The 26,394-nt window shown below is 36.3% G+C and overlaps 1 protein-coding gene across 1 annotated transcript in view; it reads right to left on the bottom strand.

Moving 5' to 3' along the window:
• ARHGEF28 (Rho guanine nucleotide exchange factor 28) overlaps positions 1–26,394 on the bottom strand; it is a 392,384-nt gene that overhangs the window by 97,656 nt on the left and 268,334 nt on the right. The window contains exons 13-20 of the mRNA XM_043976410.1: positions 24,454–24,661; positions 20,008–20,119; positions 15,516–15,596; positions 14,819–14,861; positions 6,057–6,180; positions 5,556–5,688; positions 2,042–2,097; positions 1,045–1,096 (exon numbers count right to left, since the gene is read on the bottom strand). Coding sequence (XP_043832345.1) covers positions 1,045–1,096; positions 2,042–2,097; positions 5,556–5,688; positions 6,057–6,180; positions 14,819–14,861; positions 15,516–15,596; positions 20,008–20,119; positions 24,454–24,661 — 809 coding nt within the window. The remainder of the gene's footprint in view (positions 1–1,044; positions 1,097–2,041; positions 2,098–5,555; positions 5,689–6,056; positions 6,181–14,818; positions 14,862–15,515; positions 15,597–20,007; positions 20,120–24,453; positions 24,662–26,394) is intronic.

Consider the following 26,394-nt stretch of genomic DNA (forward strand, 5'->3'; position numbering starts at 1 on the left):
AGGGCATGGAATGGGGAAACACGGAACACAGCTTGTCTATAAACTACTGCTTATGCTCCCTGGAGATGAGTTTAAAATAAATACAAGTTGTTATTAGCACCATTAATATAATACATGTTGTGTGTATACCCATATACACACACAGGGTGTATCAATAGAATGGAATGCTGTTGGAGGAGTGGAGGAAGGGAGAAGGAGGAGTGTAGCTCATGGCATAAGAATGGGGGTAGGTGAAAAACTGCCACTCAAAGTTAAATTCAACTGTTCCATCCTGAAAATAGAATGGTGCTTCAAAAGGCTATTATGTTTAATATCCATTCTTGTACAATGGGAGGAGGAAAGAAAAAAATACCCTAAATGCAGGCAAACTTGTAAAATACTATGAATACTTTTAAAGAATTTATGCCAGGACACATTATCTGAAAGTAGAGGAAAACCATTAACCCACGGCTGCTTCTCATTCACCAAAGTTAATCAAACAAATACATATTAAGTACCTACTATATGAATACAACAATGAAAAACAATACAGTCTGTGACTTTGAGCAGCTCACAATCTACCTGACATGAGAAGAGGAAGGAAAGAGACACAACTTGTATAGCAATGAGACTAAATGGGGTGAAGAAGAGAGCCAGACAAACTGCTGGAGGAGAATGTGAGAGTGGAGAGAACCCTTTCAGCTGAAGAGGTGAGAGAAGAGACCTTTGAACTTAACAGGTGAGTGTGTGCTTTATTTCAAGTAAAAGGAGTTTTTGTTGTTTTGTGGGGGTTTTTTTACAAACTTTAACCAACTGAGCTTTCTATTAAAAGGTTCATACAACAAGCGAAACATTTGCATGAGATTCTTGGGTAGGTTTGATGATCATTTTTCATTTGAGAGTTGTGTGTTTCTAAAGTAAAATTCACAGGTGATGGAAGGAGGTACACTTGAACAAATATGAAAACAATAAAAGGAAGTCTTTTACTTGGAAAGACATTTGCAGTATGCATTAGGCTTGTAAAGGATTGACCTTGTCCTTTTTGTTATTATCCACAGAACTTACTTCCAAGGATGGTTTGTGTTCTGTTCTTGTTGTGATATCTCTCCTGGAGTTTCTGTTGAGGAAGATTAGAAATGTACAACATGAGATCAAAGTCTTGCTGTGAGAATGTCCAATGAACAAGATGGAAGAGTCCCATCCTATTCAATCCCCTCCTACCTTCTTTTTTTTTTTCTTTTTTAAACCAATAGCTCCCCTGCCTGCTTATTCTTGTCATGGGAAATATGAAAGGGATGCTTCTGGCACAAAACCTGAAGTTCACATGCCAATGGATGAATAATAAATATAGTTCCCATTGATATAGTGCTTTAAGCAACAACCCCCATATTATTTCCAGATATATTCATCTCTTCCTTTATTTTATCGTTGACCTTCTCAAATGAGCAACAGAAAGGAAAACAAATCCAAACCCAACCTACATTTTTGTGTGGCTGCACTTTAGTCTTTATGCGTTGTTTGGTGTGTGTTTTTTGTGGGTTGTTTTTTTTTGTTTGTTTTGGGTTGGGTTTGGGTTTTGTTTGTTTTGCTGGGCAATGAGGGTTAAGTGACTTGTCCAGGGTCACACAGATAGTAAGTGTCAAGTGCCTGAGGTCACATTTGAACTCAGGTCCTCCTGGATCCAGGGCCAGTGCTTTATCCAATGTACCACCTAGCTGCCCCTGTTTTGGTTTTTTGTTTGTTTTTTTTTTAAACACCTGCTTTAAATACAAAACTTGTGCCTGCCTCTTGGACCAAACAAATAGTTACCAATCACTACAGTTGCTGCTTTAGGAAGACATTAAGAAGGTAATGATGGTAATTGCACTTGTATAACCTATATCTGATTGCTTAACACCTCAGGTAGGGTGAGGGGAGGGAGGGAAGGAGGGGTAGAATTTGGAACTCAAAACTTTAAATAAAGATGTTTATTGTTTAAAAAAACCTTTAAAAAAGAAGGTAATGATGGGGGAATTCAACCAAGAGAGACTAACAACAGAATACAGACATGGTCTCAGATTACCTTGGTACATGGAGGGGTGCAGTCCCTGCAGCTTTTGTGTACACTTGCATTACAGGCTGAAAGAAAAAGCAAATCTGTCAACATTCCTATGAAAGTATCATTTACTTAAAATGCACAAGACTAGAACTTTTCTCTTAACTAAGATTCTCCCCACAAAATTGCTTTTCCCATTAAAACCTGAAATTGTAGCCCACCCCATAAGCTGGCATAATATGTATTTCAAAATATTTATTTAACACTAAGCCCTAATTTCCTTGACTTTGTTAGTCAGCAAAGGTTGATCAGAAATCTTTCATATTCCCGGCTTTGTATAAGGGGCCACAGGGAACATAAAAGAAGTCTTATGTCCTTGTCTGACCTATTTGTTCATTGCTTTGCTGGTTATCACTTAGATGTCAAGCAAGGATTGAGTGGCAACTTATTGTCATTCGTGTTTAAGGATTTTTCCAACATACTTTGATAACAAAAAAAATTAAAGAGATTTTGTCTAGACATTATACTACACTTGAGAAATTCATTCTTCTCTATAAAACCAGAAGAGATGTGAAAGGTGAAGAAATGGGAATGGAATGGAAAGGATGGCTAAGAATCATGAAGAAAAAGACTTGTTTGTTAGATATCAGTCCCAAAGAAAGATGAGGGTCAGAGATGACTCCAAGATTTTAAGCACAGATTAACAGGAGAGTGGCAAAAAAAGTTAAAAGGTCAGGTAAAAGACTTAGCTACTCTGATCAACACATAATGAAGAACTCCAAAAGATTTGAAGCTGGAAAATGTTATACACCTCCAGAAAGAGAATGGATGAACTCTGAGTTCATATTGAAGCATGTTTTTTCACTTTATTTTTCTCGGGTTATTTTGTAACATAGCTAATACATAAATATGTTTTGCATGTCTTGCCTTCTCATGGGTGGGGGAGGGAGAGAATTTGGAATAAAAATGTTTTAAAATTTTTCAATAAATAAATGAAAAAGATTTTAAAAGTGAATAAATAAAAAGTTAGGGAGACATGCTTTGGTGGGTTTTTTTCCTTTTTTTGTTGTTGTTGTTTTTGGCAGGGCAATGAGGGCTAAGTGACTTTCTCAGGGTCACACAGCTACTAAGTGTCAAGTGTCTGAGGCTGGATTTGAACTCAGGTCCTCTGATTCCACGGCTGGTGCTTTATCTACTTCACCACCTAGCTGCCCCAAGATCTGCTTTGTTACTTCACTGGTGGTGAATTTGTTTTTGCTTTTGGCAGTATTTAGGGGAGGGCAGATGAGTTCAGTTTCAGACATGCTGATTTTTCCAGGCAGGGTGGCAAGAACTCTTTGTAAAAATGTCATGTAGCTAGCTAAAAAATCAAGAGAGAACAGATAAGAGGTCAGCACTGTATATATGGATTTAGGAAGCATTGCCATAGGTGTTATATTTGAAGCCATAAAAATAAGTTATCTGAGTTAAGTTTAAAAGGGCTAAACTGGTAGGAATAATGATGACTATTTTTTTTTTGCGGGGCAATGGGGGTTAAGTGACTTGCCCAGGGTCATACAGCTAGTAAGTGTCAAGTGTCTGGGGCCAGATTTGAACTCAGGTCCTCCTGAATCTAGGGCCGATGCTTTATTCACTGCGCCATCTAGCTCCTCCCAATGACTATTTTTTTGTAAAAAAAAATTTTCCTAAAAATAAAAAAGAAAAGAAAAGAAAATGGAACCAGGAAAAGCAACAAAACTAAAAGGAATAACGTAGCAGAGAGCTAGTGTCATAGCTATCCCAAAATATCCAAAGGATAGAGTATTTCAAGGAGGGTCACAATGTCAAGTGCAGCAGAAAAGTAAAAAAGGATGAAGCCTGAGAAAAAAGATATTTTGACTTGGCTAAGCCTAGAAGGTGTCGCTATATCATTCATTCCCCTTTGTATCTGCAAGCTCTGCCTGGTTTCAACTCCACAGAACAAGATATTCCTCCTTCCCCTCCTCCCTTGTCATAACCCCTGGTGTCCTTCACCCCCATCCCTCCAGCTTTCCAGTCTCCTTTCATATGAGTCCATCGCCCATTAGATTGTAAGCTCCTTGAGTATGGAAGAAGTACAGTTTCTTGATGGCAGCCTCAGTCTTTTTCTTTTTTGTAACCCCAGTACTAAACATAGGGCCTGACACATATTTTTATTGAATTGAATTGAATTGAAAAGAGTAGGATTTTTATAAGTAAGGGAAGATAGATAGACATCAGGAAGTTAAGGAAGTTACTCAGTTAAGTTGTTGCTTAGAAATTTACACAGGTAGTATTGCTTCAGGAAATTTGGCTTCAGCTGAAGGAGAGATGTAGGATAGTAGTTTGAAAGAGGAATTGGGAGGAGGCGGGCGTCAGTGGAAAGTGCCAAGTTACATTTAGTAAACCTTCTGTGAACTAAGCTAAGAATAGCAAGAGCTTATTTTTTAAGAGTGAGCAGTATCTATCGCGTGCCTTTCCTTATTCCAGAAATCAATCTTGATGCTCTAAAATATATATCATTGCAAAATCTTGTGCATTTAATGCATTTAATATTGGCTGTACAATATTGTTCAATGAAGAACCAAGAATGACAACTATTCTCAGCAATACAATAATCCAAGACAATCCCAAAGGACTAATGATGAAGCATGCCATCTACCTCCAAAGAAAGAACTGATATTGATTCAACAGAGACTGAAGCATGCTATTTTTCATTTTATTTCAATTATTTTCTTTTTTTTCAAGTTTTCTTACACAAAATGACTAATATGGTAATGTTTTATGTAATTGCACATGTATTACCCATATCTAATTGCTTACCACCTCAGGAAGGGGGTAGGTGAAGGAAGGAGGGATAGAATTTGGAACTCAGAACTTTAAACAAAAAAAGTTTATTATTAAATTAAAAAATAATAATAATGTTGGCTATAGAGTAAGACCTTGCAGATAACATTTAAAAGAATATATATTCAAATTTGGGACAACTACATTAAACAACTGTACACAAACTGTCCTTAATGTCTCATCTTGTAACAAGCAAAAAATTACTACTGAAAGGGAAGAGGTAAGGTATATCTGATTAGAGTTAAAGTCCACATTCGTTATGAATAAGTTCATCTTTAGAAACAATCTGTTAATGAAATTTATCATACTTAAAACCTCAGCTATAAGTTAAAAACATAAAAGTTTACAAATGGAGCAAAGACCTTGCATCCAGCCCCAGAGGGGGCAGGTCATGTTTTGCTGCACCTGAGACAAGATTCTACCTGGGTGTATAGGAATAAAAATAATTTTAATACTTATCCTTTGAATCTCATTTGTGTATTTTTATAAGTGAATATTAGCCCCCCAAAATAAAGAAAAATAAAACCACCAAACAATTGTTTGAGTGCCTACCTACCAGGAACACAGCACTGAAAAGGGAAGTTAAGATAATTTTGTTGAGATTTAGTCCCTTCTCAAAGATAGTTTACAAACTAGTGAAGAGAAGATGAACAAAGACAAAATACAAAAAAATTTAACAAAATCAGAAGCTACTTACTAACACACTGGAATGACTCTTTTCCCAGAAGGGGTTTATCACAAACAAAACACGGTAGAACCCCCGAGAACATCCCAGGGACAAATTGATGTCGATTCAATTTCTCTTTGTCTTTGGCATCCTTGTTCTTTGTCTTCAGACAAAACAGTAGCAGGAGAGGGAAAAGACATAAAAGCAGTTGGAGTACTAGGAGCAAATTTTTTAACAGCACAAAGTCTTTGTATTAATATTTATCTCTGCAAGGACTGTACCTGGTACTGAGTGATACCCCTTCTCCCCAATCGAGGTAAGCTAAAACTATGAATTTGGATGCTAATCTACTCTAAACACAAAAACATTTTCAAATACAAACTGCAAAAAATGCAATTTAGAAAAACTAGGAATTTTTAATAACATAGAAGAAACTTTTAGCACCTGCTGGGAACCACAGACCTCAAAGATATGAATGCAATCTCCATTACCTTTTTCTGCAAGATATAATATTGGCCCCCTGTTAATTACCTTAGATTTATTCCTAGGGCTGGTCATTCTGTTCATGAGAAAACTGAATGTGCGGCTCACTTTGTACTTTTCTGATTCTGATTTGGCAGGTATGATATATTTATCCCATTCTTCCTCTTGAATCCTAAAACACAGAATCATTTACCATGAACAAAGCAGGGAAGAATTGTAGATTTAGAACCATCATCCACTGCACTTAGTCTAGCATTTGCAGCCCAAGACGTGTTCAAATTTTAATGTTTTTTTCTAAAGGTATGAAAACCTTTTTTGTTTATTCAGAAGTCATTTCAGACCTGCTTTCTCACCCAAGAAAATATTGAACTCCCCATTACTGGTGATAAAGCAAAGTTTCTAGGTCTCAGATGAGCCAAACAAGCAATAATCTGAAAAAACATTTGTATGGTTGGGAATGTGGTCAGACAGAATGCTTTTGCAGACATACAAGGGCAAGGACAAATGTAATACTCAGAAATACACACAACTCATCACCTCTGTACCCATCTTCAAAGCCCTCCTGCTCATATCTCATTCCCAGAAATCTGACAATCACTTGAATAAAAAAGAGGAGGATGCTGCAGATTAGTTCATGAAGTTACTGATAATCAAGAACAGACTACATAAAATTTAGAAATCCCCTAAGCCTGGCTCCTAAATCACAGGATAGAAGAGACCAAAGACCTTCCATGAAAAGATGTATTTCCCTAAATGTCAACTGGCAGTGCTATAATTCTCAAAGCCAAACAACAAAACAAGAGTAATGCTTGAAAGAAAAGCTGCTCTACTAAAACTCATTCCATAAAATGAGGAAAAGTCACATATTAAAGGTCAGCATAATTTCTATGTCAAATTAGATAATGTTTAAGAGAGCAATACTTTTCCAATATATGTTTAAAAATTGAAGTCTCTTCTATTCTAGGACTCTATTTGTCATCACAGAAGACTACTAGTACATTCAGCCCCTAAGGAATGCTTCAAACATATAGAGAAGTGTCAAGATACATGAAAATACATTCATACTTCTCATGAACTGAAGACTAAAAGGAGTTGACTGAAAAATTGTTATGACAAGGGTTCTTAACCTTGAAGTCCATGGACTTGGGTTTTTTAAAAACATTTTGCCAACTGTATTTCAGTACAATTTATTTCCTTTGTAATTCCATGTATTTTATTTTTATTTTTATTTTATGCATTTAAAAATATTATTCCACTATGTGACCCTGGGCAAGTCACTTAACCCTCATTACCCTGCCTACACACACACACACACACACACACACACACACACACACACATATACATATACATATTTTTCTGAGAAGAGACTCACAGGCTTTATCAGACTGTCATAGGGGTCCATGACACACAAAATCATAAAGAATCTCTGATTTATACCCTGAAATTAACTCAAATGTAAATGAATATAAAAAAGTTTAATTGGCTATATTGCTAGTCCAGAAACAATTTTAATAAAATATGGACTTTTTTTTTAAAAAAAGGATATCTCATAAAGAGAATTTTGTTCAATGACTTCACTTTCTTTGGCCTTTTCTCTTATCAATAAAAGTAGGAGTTGGACCAGGTAATCCCTAGAATCCATTCCAGGATACCAATTCCAATATTGTCCATTAATTTCAATATGCTCTAAAAAATCTAAAGATTTCCTTCATGTATCTAGTGGCTATCTTAGAGCCAATATATAGACATTCATTTATTTCTTAGGGGAAAAGAATTGCTATGTACCTCAAATTCAGCTGACCTTAAAAAAATAAAGGTAAGAAAATGACTGAACTTGATTGAGGGGAGCAGAGATAGCAGTTGGTGATCCAGCTGGCCCCTACTTTGATGAGCTTGTAGTAGTGTAAGCCACATTGCACAAATCCCTAACCACTGTGACTGCTTGCCAGGGTGGAAGGCAACTTGTCATGGGATAGTTCTTACTAATGAATTAGTTTCTTAAAGCAGATCCTTGAAAGAGGAGGGGAAGAATAAATATAACTTGAGTTGTTCAATGGTAAGAATGTACTCATAGTATATGTGAAGTTCCTCCTCTTAATCCTTTCTACTTCCCTAACAACTGCAAAACAAACACATTTACAAAACATATAACAGATTAGCCAATGTTTCAGCTGCCTCACATGTTTCTCCTTTGCAATAATCTGAGGGGCAAAAATGACACAAGAGCCCTAACTTGTTGCAAGGTTTAAAAAGAAAAGGTTCCTCTGTACCCTCTAATGAAGAAATCATTTTAATTTCATGCAGCTGACCTTCTAAATTCAGATCAATTATTTCCTATCCATTTCTGTGACTTTCCTTCATAATCAACAGCTTCAGGCTTGGAATGATCAACTAATGATATGTATTTAATATATACTGAGAAATAGCTTTTATTTAGATTCTCTTATATCTAGTTGTCTGATGGCCCTGACTCAGGGCTATCAACTGTAAGAGAAAAGCTTTCTATGAGTGCTTCCATGTCAAAAGACTGAAAAAAAATCACAGATGTAGGGGTTATGAAAAATATTCATCCACACTCCCTATTTCCTGTCAGATCACTTCTACAGTGTCCCAGCAAAGGAAAATGGATTGTTTTCTCATGAAAGACATCTCTCCTCTTCCTCCAACACAGTTGTTGATGCTATTTAGAGAATCTACAAAACTGTAGCTAAATAAAATAATTTTGCAAATTTTAGGTTTTAATAAGGCAACATGTAAATTGATCGTAGTTCCTAATTTGCACTTGATACTATAATGAGGTTCATCATCTAAGAACACAATGGTCATACATCCGGAAACTCTAAGACTGAACCCACTGTTCTACCGAAGAACTTAACAAAAACAAAAAAACAAAAAAAAGCCACTATTGAAAGTAAAGCTGAACTGGGAACAAATCTGAGAAAGGCTAGGCTGATAAATTCTCAATCTCCCACATGGAGGAAAACATAAAGTTCAAAGACCTCCTCCAGATTCTTAGAGGCAGTTACCTCATTAGCCACTTTTCTAGCACTGAGACATATGTAAGGTCAGCTGATGCCTTATTACAGATCTGCCCATCCCTACTGTGTTCATTGCCATTACACAAGAAGGAGGTGAGGAAAGATGAGAGAAAGGAAGAAAAAGAGAAAGGAAGAAAGACAGAGGATAGAGAAGGAATTGAAAGAGAGAAAGAAAGGAAGAGAGGTAGAATGTAAGAAAGGAGGAAAAGGAAGGGATGCATGGAGGGAAAGAAGCAAAAAAAAATCTAGGAGGAGGGTGAGGGGAAGGTTAAAGAAGAGAGGAGAAAAGAGAATAAAATAGGGGAACAAAAAGAGAAAAGAGGGAGAAAAGGAAAATGATTCCATTAATTGAATATGAGCTTTTACAACTGATCTGTAACAACCATGAATCTTAAATCTAAAAAATATTCCATGTCTTTCCCTACCCTAAAATCCCAATTGGAAAAGGCAAGCCTTACCTGCTTAGGAACTCCACTAATGGGATCTTTAATAAAATTTTTTCTTACTCTGAATTTCAGAGTTATCTCTCCAGAGGTTGAATGGAGGTTTAAAGAAATCTGAGAATACAGAACTTCTCTGTCTTTGACATTTATTTATCCTTCATGGGTTTATGTAAAAGATTCACATACTGCATCCTGTGTGTATGCTGGGGCGGGGGGGGGGGGGAGGTGCAGTGGAGAAAACAATGCTTTTGGAGCTAATATAGACACACATAACAGGAACAGATATGACAATAACAGAAGTTTACAAATTAATAGAGTTAAGGTAAGTAGCAACAATGATATTCAAGAGTCAGACATATTTTTTGAGAAACTCTCACAGTGTCACAGGCTGAAATAAGGTTGCAAGGTCAGAAGTATACTATTCTTCAGTTTGCTGTGCCTTTTTACAGAAACTAAGGTTTCCTACATAAAATGACAGAATCTCCAAGACAACAACTTGAGTAGAAACACAACCTAGATCAAACATTGTTATTTGGGATGTCACTGGTTTATTTGGCAAGATACTAAACAAATCCCACACATAACGCTATTCATTGATTGTACTATGTTCTATCTATGCTATGAATGTACCAGTATATTGCTGCCACTAAGGGAATCCCTATCAAGATTCAAAACATTATTTTTTTTAAAGTGAAAAGTAGGGGCTAGCGAGGAATGGGAGATGAAAAGTGGGGGGAAAGGATAGTTATAGGAGGCACCTATTAAATGCCTATTTCCTTCTCTGAATACACAAATACTTACAGAACCAATTCTATGTTTCAGATGCTAAGATGTAGCTGACTAAAAACTAAATAATACTTTGTTCCTCCAGTCTAGCTACTAATGTAGAATCAATATTTATATAATGCTTAAAAAACTGGAAGAGAATTTTTCTGTTCAAAATGACAGCTACATGACCAAGAAACTTGTCCCTTGAGAAGACATGAGAAAATGTGCTTCTTCTCTCTTTTCTTTGCAGAGGCATGAGACAAAAGATGCAGAATAGCACATACAAAGTCAGACCTGGTGAATGTGTTAGTTAGTTTTGCCAAACTGCTCTTTTTCCCCCTCTTAAAAATATGTATGTGTGTATTTATATGTGTGTATACAAAAGTATATATATGAATACATATACACATATATGTGTATATTATATATAAATATATTAAAATATAATAAAAGCTATATAATATATTAAATAAGGGATGGCTTGCTAAGTGGGTAAGAGGAACAAAAGATATTTAGAAATGAAAGTGATCTGAAAATAAAAGCTGTCAATAAAAAACTTTTTAATATATCTAGGAAGATAACCAAACTTTACAAAATATTTTAAAGGGATATCTAATTGTGTGCTTGTTTTAATGCCATTTGTTAGTTAATAATTGCAGCTATTCTTATTAGCAGCAAACTTTTCTCCTTTGCTCCTATAATCTAAGATGTTTTATGATTATTTGTATGTTTATTTTATCTCTATTGGATTAAATTCAATTCAATAAACATTTAATAAACACATACTAGAAGTAAGATAGCAGAGATACAAGATAAAATCTGTTGTTCCAGAAAGGCAGGCATTTTATCCTATTTACACATAGTAGACATGTGTAATAAAAACTTGTTGAATTAAACAGAAATGGGGAAGCAGCATGGGCTATTGGAAAGAACTATGTTTCTGGAATCAAAGGACCTGGGTTCAAATTTCCCCAACCCCGCCAGGCTTACCAGCTGTGACCTGTGGTAAGTCACAATCTTGGTTTCTTCATCTATAAAATTAAAAAGTTGGACTAGATGGCCTCTGAGGTCCTTTCAAGCAACAAATCTATTAATTAGGAGCCTATGAGCTATCCTTAATCCAAGAATTCAACAAACATGTATTAAGCACCTCCTATGTTCAAGAGATAAAGAGAAGTAGAACATAGTGGCTAGAGAGTTGGCTTCAGGAAGAGCTGGGTTCAAGTTTTGCCTCTGGTAGGTACATGCTTGCTGTATGACCCTGGGCAACACTTAACCTCTTAGTACTCCAAGCAACTAAAGCCTAAACTTTCAGAGTAGTTGCTTATCTAAAGGGTCTCCTTACACAATGAAATCAAAGACCCAGCTGGAGAAAAAGGAAACAGGCCCTGCCCTTAAGGATACATGTACTTTAGGGATGCAATCTAAACACAAATCAGTAAATGCAAGGAAATTTGAGGAGGGGCAGCAACTGATTTTGCATTTCTTTATAGCTTCAGTGTTTAGCACAGGGCCTGGTACATAATAAACACTTAATAAATGTTTTTTGTGCTCATGTATAGTTTATATTGAATTGCTTGAGTTCTGGTGGGGGGGAGGGAGGAAGAGAATTTGGAACACAAAGTTTTTTTAAAAATTGATGTCAAAATTTGTATTTACATGTAATTTGGGAAAATAAAACTTAATGGGAGAAAAAAAACAGAAATGAATGAATGATTGAATAAGTATATATATAAATAAATGGATAAATAAATAAATGAATGGATGAACAGAAAACTGAATGAATAAATAAATGAATTGATGAATGAGTAAATAAGTAAATAAATGAATAAATGAATGTTTGTTGCTTGACTAGCTGACTGAGAGAAGGCTAACAATAGTGGAAATAGAAAAGGTCATAGGATTGAAAAGGCCACAATAAAAATTGAAGTAAAATAGGAATTCAGAACCATGAAGTCAAGGAAGGAGCATTCTATTGGGGGGTCTGGACAAATTGTGGAGCCGGGAGATTGCAGTGTCAACTATGGAAAATAGCTGTTATTCCAACTTGTCTATAAAGGCAGACTAATAAAATTTAAAAAAAAAACAACAAAGCTGAGAATATAGGCTGGAGCTAGATTGTGATGGGCCTTAAATGGGCTAAAGATATTGTAATTTACCCAAAAGACATAAGGAACTTTAACTGAATAAAGTTTCAAATCAGCATTCTACAGAAAATATCTAGGTTAAGGATTTTCAAAGGGTGGATCAACTTTGAAAGTTTTAGTTATAAGAAAAAAAACATATAACTAGATATTTCTGTGGCAAATAAAACTTGGGGGAGAAAATAAAATGCCCATTTTTAGGTTCCTTGTTTCATTCTAGAGAAGGGTCCAGACTTAAGTATACACTTCTTTTTGGGAGGGGGGGGTTGTTGTGCTTTTTTTGGAGGGGGGTGGTGTAAGCATTCACTTCTAAAAGATACTTCAAGTACAGAATGGATCTCTAAAGTTGATCCCAACTCTGAAATCTGTCATCCTCTTACAGCAGTCTAAAAACATCACTAACAAGTACAGATTTAACTGTTCAAAATGTAAATTAGAAAACTAAAAAAATTTTTAAAGCTGATGTCAAATTTATTTTTTTTCCAAAGCCATTAACTCTGTTTTGGTTTTTTTGTTTTTTAGTGAGGCAATTGGAGTTAAGTGGCTTGCCCAGGTCACACAGCTAGTAAGTGTCAAATGTCTAAGGCCGGATCTGAACTCAGGTACTCCTGAATCCAGGACCGGTGCTCTATCCACTGTGCCACCTAGCTGCCCCCAAAGCCATTAACTCTGAATGGATGAAGAGGCAATAGTTATAAAATATAGGCCGGAGGTCTCCCTGCCAAAAATATTTGTAGGTGGTTTTATACCAGCAATTGCTACCTGATTACTGGCCCCAAATAAAAAATTAATATCAGAAGAAAACCAAATTTTCATATCAAATGCTTATCTTCAGTTATCCTTAGTCGATGGAAGTTTTCACCCACATAATAAGTCTTGGCTTTGAATACTTAATCCTGACCTTCCCATCCAAACCTAAAATACTTAATGAATTTTTAAAAAGAAATGATCAGGGGGCAGCTAGGTGGCGCAGTGGATAGAGCACCGGCCCTGGAGTCAGGAGTACCTGAGTTCAAATCCGGCCTCAGACACTTAACACTTACTAGCTGTGTGACCCTGGGCAAGTCACTTAACCCCAATTGCCTCACTAAAAAAAAAAAAAAAGAAATGATCAGAATAAAATCTCATATTCCACTGGATTGAATACTGCAGATAAAGCAAGGGTAGGATTAAACCATTATGTCCATGTAGTCTTTTTAAAAACCTATTTGAAGCATTTCTGAAACTTCTTGGCCTGATTATAGTCTTTGCAGCTCCAAATATCATATTAACACTGTCACACAATATACATTTTCATGGTAGGGCTTGAATGCTGACAGCTTATCTACTGTCTTTTCTATACTCTAGAAATAACATATCAATAACTCTGCTTTCTGGGAAGTCTGTGGGCATCCCAGCTTTTCTCCATTGACCATTTTAGCTTCTAGAAAGTTGATAGAATAAGACTTCAGCTTCTTCCAAAATCATTCATTTGGATATCTATTTGGTTAATGACAGTGCTTGAGAGATTGTCTTTATTTTGTAAATACCTTATTTGATTATAAACTTGAGAGCAGAGATCTTATTCAAACTTCTTATTTCACTCAGCACTGAGTGTCAATCTGTGTACCTACTAGGCAATTAATAAGTGATCAATTTGTGCCAACAATACCAGCTCATTAAAATTTATTTGCTCTCACTGTATTTGAAAACTTTATGATGATGGGTCATAAGCCATGTAGCTGGAAATCAAGAATTTTCTAGAGCAAAGGTTCTTAACCTGGGTTCCATGAATCACCAAGGGGTCCATGGATAGATTTTAAGTAGGTCCATGAATTTGGATGGGGAAAATACATGTTTATTTCAACATAATTGGTTTTCTTTTTAATCCTTTGTATTTTCTTTTATGCATTCAGAAACATCATTCTGAGAAAGAATCCATGGGCTGCAATCAGACTGTTGACCAAACCTGTCCAAGACACCAAAAAAGGCTAAGAACTTTTCCTAAGGAGCATAACTGCCCAAGATCTTAGTACATTTCCAGGTTCTCATAATCACATGTCCGCTGTCTATGAAATAATAACTGAGCCTTATTCTCTCCTTCCCCTTCACCCTACTAGGCTTGAGTTGGCTGAGTGGGAAAGCAGCCCTTCAATAAAAAAAGACTAACCTTCATTCCCGAGGAATAGAGGCCTAAAAACTCAAGGCCACTGAAGTGATGATGGTGTTAAGGAGAGGATCCCAGTCACTACTAACATACCCAGGAATGACAGAGATGCCTCATAGTTTACAATTCTGTCTTCTCCTACTCAGCTCCTTGACATCTGCCATGCTTGGACATAGCAATCACATATACCAAGATGGCAAGTAGGTATTTGTTTGTTTTTTAAATGAATACAACAAGCATTTTCTTAGGAAATGTGCAATGGGTATACCTTTTCTCTCGTGATGGCTCCGATAAGCTGTAAGCTCTTTGCTCTATAAAACACAGAACAGAAAATTAAAACTAAGGCTAGTCAACTAGCACAATCATCTTTTTTTTCATATGAAATGCACACCCTCCACCATTTTTTGTCAGGCCAGGTAGAAAATGAGAAAACAAGTTTTTATAAGCGAGCATCACCCCAGATATGATCATCACACTCCATGAAATACAAACACCACTATGTTGTAAAGTGTTGGGATTTTTCTTCCTGAACCTGGGTTAGCTTCAGCAAGTGCCAGCAAATATTTTCAGAAGTGCAGAAAATCAGCAAGCATCATGTGCTTGATCCCAACAATACTTATTTTTCCTTTTAAATAGCCCACCCTACAGGCTTCATAGATGATTCAAAACAGTCACCAACACACACAAAAGTGTTTAAAAAGAAAAATAAAATAAAATCTTTAGCACCTTTTAGCAAAGCTCAAGGAAAATGTCCTGCAGTCTTCCAGCAGAAGGGATTGAAAATTGTAATATGGCTGCAGTACCCATAACAAGTTGCAGCAGCAGCAGCAGTCGGGTCAAAGAGAGGCAATAAGATTTGCCTTAAGGTTCATCGAAAAGAAAGGGAAAGCCAGTTTCCCAAAAGGCACTGCAGGGAGCTTCATGCAAGCAGCTTAGCACCATCTTGTTTCCAGAAGAGTACTTACTACAAGGATGGAGCAGAGACACTGATTTAGACAGTGAAAGAGACTGAAGGAGGGAACGACCACTGTTGAGGAACACACCATCTACAGAGTGAGGATAAGTCCTTTAAAGTCATAAACCAGAACGTCAAAATGATACCCCCCAAAAAATGGAAACTGGAAATGATTCATGTGTTTAAGAAGGAATCCATTATGAAAAAAAATAAATATTGGACCAGATCCATAATTTCATTAGTGGGAAAAACTCCTGGACCAATGTAAATCATTATCCATTCCTCAACTTATAGACTTAGAGAATAATATAAATATGGGTGTGCATTGATGACAACTACTGTAATTTTGTATTTAATAGAGAATCTAGTTCACAGAAGCTCGTGGTTTTGCTCTATACATATTATCCAAGTTATCCTCACAACTCCATAAAGAAGACACACAGGTATTAATTATCCTTAACTTATATAAGCTGAGGCAGCAAGAAAATAAGTGAGATGGACAAGGTTTTCAAGAAGAATAGAGGTGGACCTAGAGTCTAAGCAGGCTTCAGGACACTTTCTCTGAACTTCTATTCATATGATTACATTACCTCTCTCAGATAAATATTTAATTCTTATGTAATTTTTTAATGTATAATTATTTTAGAGAATTATTCAGCTTGATGAAGTTGTGATTATCATTCCAATATTTATAAGGTTCTCCTTAGCCCAAGCATACAGTAGATCCCACCAAAAAATTACATGATGGGATTTTGGTTTGACACATAAACAGAGGTTGCTTTTTAGGTTGCCAAAAGGATCACCTGCTATGTATGAAAACTGACAACCTAGGTTTGGAAAAGAAAAGTAGAAGCAATAGGAAACAACAGAAATGGATCACTATCTCCAGAATCAGAGGACCAAGGTTCCAAGCCCAGCTCAGAAGTTTACAATTTACTGTGGCCTTGGGCAATTTATTTATCCTTCCTAAGTAGGCTTCAGTCTCTTAATCCATAAAATGAAAGGGATAGACTAGATGCCTTTGGAGGTCTCTTAAAGCTCTAGATCTATGATCTTAATACCATATTAAGATTAAGATCTTAGTGACATATTAATAGCACAAATGATACAGCAAATGAAAATGCAATGACATTATGTCTTCCTTAATATGTATAGACTAGTGGAGGTGGGGTGGGGGGTTGAGTGTGTCTTAAAAAAATTCTCAGCATTAGAAGGGCTTTCAGAAGTCATCTAATTCTGTGTGTGTGTGTGTGTGTGTGTGTGTGTGTGTGTGAGTGAGAGAGAGAGAGAGATAGGATATATTGGGGGGTGTGTGTGTGTGTGTGAGTGAGAGAGAGAGAGAGAGAGAGAGAGAGAGAGATAGGATATATTGGGGTGTGTGTGTGTGTGTGTGTGTGTGTGTAATGTGCACTATTATATGTGGGAGACTCAAAGTAAATGGTTAAACGGATTAAAATGGGATGAAAACAACCAAAGTACTGGCATACCTTGAAAGAGGATTTACAATAAAGGAAATGTCAATTCCATTTTCATTTGGGACAAGGAGTAAGAGGAAGTCATGAATCCATCGAAAGGCAGATTTGAGACGTTCTGTTTGCCAGTATCTTGGTTTTAGATGAAACAGAGCTAATGTCCCCAGTGGCTGTGAATGATCCTATCGGGAAAGGGTCATTTTTTTATACATAAACCATAATCTGCCATGGATTATCAGGCTATCCTCAGCTCTGAAGGCCTAGGAAATTCAAGCAATTTGGTAGAAAAGAGAAAACATTTTAAAGTTGCTCATCTTCTGGGGAAGGTCAAACTTGACTTAAGCTGGCACTTACTTTAAATGAACTGTCAAGGAAAAAGATATAGGATTAAACAGAAAAAGATCTAAAGATTGATAGTACTTTTTTCCTCTACCATCTGGTTATCCAGGCCATATGCAAAGATTTAGGAACTGAGCTTGAAGCAAAGGTACTGCTTTAAAATCTCCCAAACAATTAAGAGCTCAGCTCAGAACATTGCCAGAAGAAAAGTAAAAATATGTGTGTGTGTGTGTGTGTGTGTGTGTGTGTGTGTGTGTAAGTTTATGTCATAGCAATTCCCTTTCTTTGACATATCTTATTTGTTCTCAGTCTGGCCAATCCTTTAGTAAAAAATCAGGAAAGCCGTAGCCAGGCAGAACAAGAGTCCAACATGAATGTATGTGCACACATGCGCGCGTGCGCACACACACACACACACAGGGTTATTTGATACTAATATTAAGTAGTAGTTGCTTTCCTAATATTCCAAGTGTAAACTTTGTTTAACAGGTAGGAATCAATCATGATAACTATCACAGAAGAATTTAACAGGGGAAAAAGATGGAATCAGCATCAAAGACTTTGGTAATTACCAGTAGAAGGAAAAGACTCATAATCCAAACAGAATAAATCCATGGAGTTTTCTTTTTCCCAAAACATATCATTAACTTTTTTTTTTTGCAGGGCAATGGGGGTTAAGTGACTTGCCCAGGGCCACACAGCTAGTAAGTGTCAAGTGTCTGAGGCCAGATTTGAAGTCAGGTACTACTGAATCCAGGGCTGATGCTTTATCCACTGCGCCACCTAGCCGCCCCGATCATTAACTTTTAAAAAAAATTTTCTTCTCTTCTTTAATCTAAAGCTAATTATGTATCAATGTTTATAATAATCCCTAAAGGATGGTGGTGGGAATATGGAAACATATTTGGTGGATACTTATTTAAATTTATGTATCTGTGTTACTTTTTTTAAATAGCTGAATTCTATACAAATTATGTTTAGTGGGATAAATATGAATATTTTTATTATATATTTATTATGTCTTTATGGCAACAATAAGGAAAAGACAATATTTCAATGAGTTTTTCTTTTTTCTTTTTCTTTTTTTTTAAAGGTTTATCTGTTCTATTGTGTTTTTTCAATGAGTTTTTCTTAAAAGTGGTCGACTGAAAATACCTAAGCATATTCTGGATTCTCTAACAGTTCCTAGATTTTATAACTTCAGTATGGAAAGACTTGCAAAAATATAATATAAAAGGAATGATACAAGGGATAACTGAAAGGGATTAATTTTTTTCCAGAATGTGGAGGGAGATATTAAAATGACTTTTATTATAGATATGAAAGATATCCTCAAAATCATGAGTCCATCTCTCCTTTAAGAGTCAGTCTGGGGGCAGCTAGGTGGTACAGTAGATAGAGCACTGTCCCTGGATTCAGGAGTACCTGAGTTCAAACCTGGCCTCAGACACTTGACACTTACTAGCTGGGCAAATCACTTAACCCCAATTGCCTCACCAAAAAAAAAAAAAAAAAGAAAAGAAAAGAAAACCTTGGGGGCAGCTAGGTGAGGCAGTGGAGAAAGCGTCAGCTCTAGATTCAGGAGGACCTTAGTTCAAATCCAGCCCCAGACACTTGATACTTACTAGCTGTGTGACCCTGGGCAAGTCACTTAACCCTCATTGCCCCGCAGGAAAAAAAAAAGTCAGTCTGGGACTTAGGGGAAAAACAAAGGAGCAGAATTCAGAAGATCTGGGTTCCAGACCCAGTTCTGCCACTAACTAGCTGTGTGACCTTGAACAAGTCATTAAACCTCTGTGGGCCTCAGTTTTCTCATCTGAAAAATGAGAGAATTGGGATCAATGGTATCTGAGGTATTTCTCCAGTTCCGTGATTCTAAATTAGATGGATAATTTTTTCTACTTTAAAGGGATAATAAAAAAATTTGCCCATGCACTCAAACATACAAAATACATGTATCAGGGCAGCTAGGTGGCACAATGGATGAAGCACTGGTCCGAGACAGGAGGAGCTGAACTCAAATCCAGCCTAAGACATTTACTAGCTGTGTGACCCTGGGCAAGTCACCTAACCCTAACTACCTCCAAAAACAAAACAAAATACAAATATCTTCCTGAGGTCACAGACTTAAAGCAGAAAGGATCCTTTGAGAATACCTAGTACAGCTTCCACATTTATGGATGAAGAAATTAAAGTCCACAGAGATGAAGAGATTACCTACAGAGAGCCAGGTATCATGTGGCAGAGTGGGGATCTGAATCCAGGTCCCTTAAATTCCAAATCCAACCTTTTTTCCACCACCACAACTTCTCAAAGTAATTTATCTGATATGAATTGTGGACCAGGAAAAAAGTATTTTCACTAATTCCTCACAAAAGGAAAATTGATTGTTGATGAAACAGTAGATTTTTTGGTGTTGGGGGGTGTGTGTGTGTGTGTGTGTGCGTGTGTGTGTGTGTGTGTGTATACACTTTCATTTAAAATTCATCTCTACTTGATTGATTTGGAGTACTCAACAAGAAAAGAGCTTTTGCTTAGCCTGAAAAGATAAATAAAAGAAAATGGCATCAGCATAATTCAAATGAAAACACCCACTTTGTTGCCTAGACATAATTTATTTACTTTTCTTGGTTGAAAATACCCTCCGGATGTTTTGGGGTTCTCAAAATAGGAACAGAAAATGATGTTTACCTTCACTTGAATCACACACCGTGCAGTCACGTACCAAACGGGTTTTTCCTAAGGAAATTTTGGGTGATGAGCAGGAATAGGAACGTGAGCGGAGTCCAGAGAGGAGTGAATCCTAAAGGAGAAGCACAATTAAGCAGAAGAGATCTAACATGTGACTTAGAAACAATGTGATCCATCACATTGTGGCACTGCTAAAACTTCTCTTCTGAAAGTAGAGGCCATTCAATTCAATCATTTCTGCTACTTTTTTTTTTCTTAATATGAAAGCTTAATTATTCTGTTTCTATTTTTTTAATCCCACAGCTCTTGAAAAGCCACTATTCTTTTCACTGCTTAGAAATAACAGAAAATCTACATTTTGTCTTCTAGACAAGTTTGGATCTTTGAGGACAGCAAAGTTAAAATTCAGTAAGGGTAGAAATTCTCTGCAAAAATTAGGCTATATTGATGGGATGCCAACATTACTAGTTAAAAAGTTTTAAAAGTTAGCCAGACTACTTTTTATCTTATATTTTATATATATATATATATACACACACACATATATGATGTCATAGTAGTTTCTAAACACAAATTTCTATTTAAATAAATTATGCACATTGTCACCCCGAGGGAAAAACCCAAGAATCCTTATTTTGGAACAGATTCATTGCATAATCCTTCTAGGTCTGTACTTCATTTCCAAGAGATATCCATTCCAGCTGCTCCTCAGAGAATTTCATTTCTCCTATCTTAGTACATTAAAAGACATTATTTTTCAAGGCCAAATTGTGGTCTTGTAGTCTAGCATTTAAACACCACTGAACTTACATGACTATTTATTTGTCAATTTTTATACACCTTAAACAGCTCTACATATTGGTATTTTATCCTCAATCCTATGTTATTGTTATTAATACATCACAGACCCCTAGTTTGCATAAAGATAGAGAAAACAAGATAATATATAACATTTTCCACACTCTAGAGAATTTAAAGATGTAAGTACCAGAAATTTATTAAAGACAGACCTGGAATACCATTCCAATATGCTTCACTGAGTATATAGGCATCATGATCCTAGGACTGACCACTGCCTCTATTTCTTAGCTATCACTTATGATCAGACCCAAAATAATGAGTCCCCAAAAGACTTGTGCACAAACATCTAACTTTTCTTAACATAGCTCTTTATGGAGTGAAATGAAACAGAGTACAGTTATTAAGGACTTCAGTTATTAAGTTGTAACTCCAAAGGAATCAGAATTATAAATTGCTGGTTCTTTATTCAGAGTTTCAATTGGGGATGTTTCTTCTTGGACATCAAGGGCCAGAAAGACCCTTTCTGGCATACTTCTGCCAGAGAAATATGAAGTTCATGCATTTGCAAGACCATAGTCAAGACATAACTCTTCTCCATGGTCCCAATGCTGAACCAGAGAGTCATTGATGTCACACTTTTAGCAATTATTCTAATGATTATTACTCTTTTCAAGTTCTTTGAAATTCTTAAGGCAATAAATTCTATTTCATTTCTAACCTGGCAATCCTCAGTATTTGGTCTAAGGGGGACAGGAGAATTTGGGAGAAGGATGAGGCAGACCTAGAACCAGTTCTTCTTCTCCACTGGAATCCTGAATATCTCAGAGCTCCAGAGAAAGAAACTTTTCTCACAATATCCACAGCTGAATTGCTACTAGTAAAGAAGAGAGTAATGGAGAAATGCCAAAAGATGGGAACTTTATGCCAATGGAGTCATGAAAGGTTGACTAAATGAAGAGATGATGACAGGTTGGTCATTGTACAATATCTATCCATCTATTGATATAGATAAACATATACAAGTATTTATGCATACAAATATATACACATACATATCCTTATGTATACAGACATGCATACAAATATACATGTATATATATTACACATATGTATTTGTATGTGTATATACGTGCATAGATACATGCATGCACAAATATACACTTACGCTTGATCTTAGCCCAGACTAAAAACTATATTGGTAATTTATGTATGTGAATGTGTGTTTTACATGTCCAAGTATGTATTATAAATATATGTGTGGTTTTATGTAATATCTAATATATGTGTCATATGGACCCAAAGCATAACTTCAAAATATAACGTGATCATCTTGGAAATTACTGAAAGCTACTCTCTTAAAAGTAAAAGAAATTCAACTCAAGTATTTTTTTTTTGGTGAGACAATTGGGGTTAAGTGACTTGCCCAGGGTCACACAGCTAGTAAGTGTTAAGTGTCTGAGGCTGGATTTGAACTCAGGTCCTCCTGAATCCAGGGCCAGTGCTCTATCCACTGTGCCACCTAGCTGCCCCCAACTCAAGTATTTCTATGTTTTTCTTTCTATATAAAAAGTTTAAATGTTCTATTGGCATTATATCTTGCTGGAATTATATCTATCTTTCTATATCTATATCTACAGAAAGAGAGGGGAAGGAGAGACAGAGAGAGAGAAACAGAGAGACACAGACAGAGACAAAGAAAGAGATGGGGGTGGGGGAGTGGGGGTGGAATCAGACTTGTTATTTCTTTAACATAGGGAGATCCAGGAAAATTCCCATACTAACGTAAATGACACTTGCTTTGCAACTTTGCCTGAGGTCCTAGAGAAGCTGAGTGACTTTCTTGTGCAAGGTCTCATATCCAATATGTGGCAGAGGTGATACTTGAGCCAAGGACTTACTGCTTCCTAGGCTGGTTCTCTATCCACTATACCAAGTTTCCTTTTGTAAGTATAATATATACTTTCTAAAATATAATTTTTCTGGAAAATGAACCATGTGAGATTGTTACCATTTCATAAAGATTGAACTGTCTCTCACCTCAAGAGACAAGGTGGTTATTTCAGAACATCATACAATATTCATAACTAGAGTTCTGGTCTACATTGGTAACCATATACAATTCTTATCTTCAGAAATAGTACTTGAGTATCAAATTCTAAAAGCCTATGCTGGTTATAAATAACTGTCAACTACATCAAATATTGACCGCTGAGAAAAATCACTTGAGGGAAAGGGGTGTGGAGAAGGGGAGGATGCCTACTTCTTTCCAAGGACATTTCTTGAAAAACTAAAAACCAGTGTAAAAAGCAAACACTTGTACTTAAGATTACAAACAGACTTTTTCCATTAATCGGCTCAAGTTTTTCTTTGGAAAAAGATCAGTTAAATCAAAGATGAGAGAGGACTAATGATGATGGGTTTCTTAAAAGCAGTTCCCCCTTGGTCCTAGCCATTTCAAAAAAGGGAATTTGTACCCTTCTCAGTATTGTGTACAATTAAAATAAGGGCAATCAAAACCGAGTTCACTAAGCATTTTAAAAACTTAAAGTCTCCTAGTGCGATCTGTTCATATAAGTTCCGATTTATTGAACAGAAACACAAGAGTAAAGTGTGAATGCAAAAATAAAGAGTTATTGTTTTACAGCAGTATCCTTTAATAAAGCAATAGGCTGGCAGCAATAAAAAGTAAATATGTGGAGGGAAACTATTTGCACATACAAAAACATTTTCTCAAATGCCATTGGAAATTGTCAATATTCTCCTTTTTAAAGTCAGCAAAAAATAAAAAAGAACTTCAATATGAAATTGTTCACAATAAGAGAAAACTGTACTACTAAAACACTGTTAAAATTGACATTGTATAATACAGACAAGGGCAACAACAGAATGCCTGACAAATATCATCCCATCTTTGTTCACAATTTTCAGCTAATTTCCAAAAGCAAGTAACATTTCACGTGGGACAAGTAGGTGTGTGGACTTTCACTCATCATACTATCAGTTTTTGTCTATTGGCCAAGCCTAGTTGGTAGAAATAAGTGTGTATAAAAGTTTTTAATTTATTTGAAAGACTAATTTGTATTGAATGGATGAACAATAAGTCTTTATGAGTAGGAGCTATGTAAATTAAAGTGAGGGAGAGTGATGAAAGCAGGCAGACCAAGTCCAGGCTAGGGTCTCCAAAATGCAGTTCATATGTTGGGCACAGCATATGGTGGCTTTCATTGGCATGTGTTCTTGTATGTGTGTATGTATGTGAGCATACACACATATATAATGTGTATATATGTGTTAAGTGAAGACATATACACGTATACATGCGTGAACAGCTAGGTGGCGCAGTGGATAGAGCACTGGGCTTGGAATCAAGAAAACTTATCTTTATGAGTTCAAATCCAGCCTCAGTCACTTACTAGCTATGTGATCCTAGGCAAGTTACTTAACCCTGTTTGCCTCAGTTCTTCATCTGTAAAATGAGCTGGAGAAGGAAATTGCAAACCACTCTAGTATGTTCACCAAGAGAACCCCAAATGGAGTTACAGAGAGTTGAACATGACTGAAATGACTGAACAACAACAATGCATATGTGTGTTTACATAATGAAGTTGTTACGGTTAAGTAAAAAAGAAGCAAAAAGCAGAGTACCTTTGATTGTAGATTGTTGGAAATTGAAAGGGATTCAGTCCTACTGATGTTAAAATCCAGTTCAACATTAGTCTCAAAAGAATCCAGCTCATCCCCACTTGTGGTTCCTGTTGCTGAGGAACTGTGAGCCTCTGGGGGGTAGCAGATATGGGACTGCTCAGAATTTCCTTCTCCTTCACTGTCAGCATCCAAGGCATCAAGACTGGAACTGAAGTACAAAATAAATACCTTTTTTCATTATACACATATAAAATGTTAAAGATACCTTTGAGATGATCTAGGATCAAAGGTATCAGAACCCCAACCTGGCAAGAGTGCATCTGAACCAAATTAAAATATAACTGGGAAATGTTTAACACAGTAAATACAAATATAATGCATGTTAACTCATGGTATTCTAAGTCAATATGCAGCCCACAGAAATCCATTTCTATCTGAGATTGACACCACTGGTCTAGGCTAACCTAGCATTTTAGAGAAGTAAAATTACTTTCCAAAGTCACACAGCTAGTTAATGGGAGAAGTTCAAGTGGAATCCAGGCAAAGGATCAGAAGCTAAGGCTGGAAAAGACCTGAGAGGTCATCTGTTTCAACTGCCTCAAATGATAGAGAAGAAAACAGATGCCTGGAGAGTTTGTGTGACTTATCAAAGGAAATGGTGCCAAAGGAGCAGAATTAGGATTCAAACCCAGGTTCTCAGGCTTTGGCCAGTCTATCAAAAGGCATTGATTAATCACCTACTATGTGTTAGGCACTGTGCTAAGCACTGGAGATGCAAAGAAAGGTAAAAATAGGGTACCTCCCCTCAAGCCTCTCATATTTTCATGGAAGATGCAACAAGTAAACAATAATGTGCAACATGGTAATCTCAAAGGGAAGTGGGGAGGACTAGAAGAAGCCAATTAAAACTGAAAATGTAACATTCCTTCCATTTTACCATTCTATATCAGTCATAGTCTAGAACTCCTTCTTGCTGCCCAATCAATGACTTAAAGCCACAAATGTCAACCTTATCTTATAATTCTGAATCCAAACCTACCTGTGAGGCAAAACTTTGAGCAACAAATTCTGGAGTTTATTTGTTTATTTGTTTTATACTTCAGTGGTTTGGCCCAAATCCCTTTCCCCAAAACATAGCTTCCCTCTCTAGTAAAAAGGGGTTTGATCATTCTGAGAGGTAAAAGCTGCTTTCAGTTAATATTCCCTCTGCTTCAATTTGTTGTTTTTATTGTTGTTTTAAAATTTTATTACAAGCCCCAAGAAATCATCCTACAAATATTTAAAATGCAGACAAAACAAAGCCACTTGGCAGCTTTGATGTCAGACTCTGGGGAAAATCTGTATTCTGAAATATGTGATGTGATCATTCTCACCCTTGTCCCTCAGCTGGAGGCCTGAAGGAGGAATGTATAAGTTACCAAGGAATAATTCAGAGATCAGTGCATCTTCCCTTCCACCCCCATCCCATCAGAAGATTTCTCAAATTAATAACTCCATTCCATCTGAAATTTTACCTCATTTTTATTACCTTTAGATTGAAATGAAAATAAAGGAGCTGATCATTTACATTATGGGTTTAATACATTGTATTTTTAAACTTTAAACAAGAGTCTTGTCAACACTCTCCCTGATGTTAAAATGCTTGTACTATAAGGATATATGACTTCATTGGTGCATGTAACCTCTCCACTGATACAAATTGTAGTCTCCTCCCCATACCTTAGAGTCTAGCTTCTTATACTGTGGGTCACGACCCCATATGGGGTTGTGTAACTGAATGTGGGGGTCAAAAAATTGGCAACAGTAAAAAGTTATGTAGACCTATTTTATATACCTTTATACCCAGGGTTGCCTAAAAATGTAAAGGGCAAAAAGGGTTTGCTAATGAAAAAATTTTAAGAAGCCCTGCCTTAGAAGGCAGTGATGAGCCTGTCTGAACTC

This window comes from Dromiciops gliroides, chromosome 1 (genome assembly GCF_019393635.1).
Source record: "Dromiciops gliroides isolate mDroGli1 chromosome 1, mDroGli1.pri, whole genome shotgun sequence".
NCBI classification, from domain to species: Eukaryota; Metazoa; Chordata; class Mammalia; order Microbiotheria; family Microbiotheriidae; genus Dromiciops; species Dromiciops gliroides.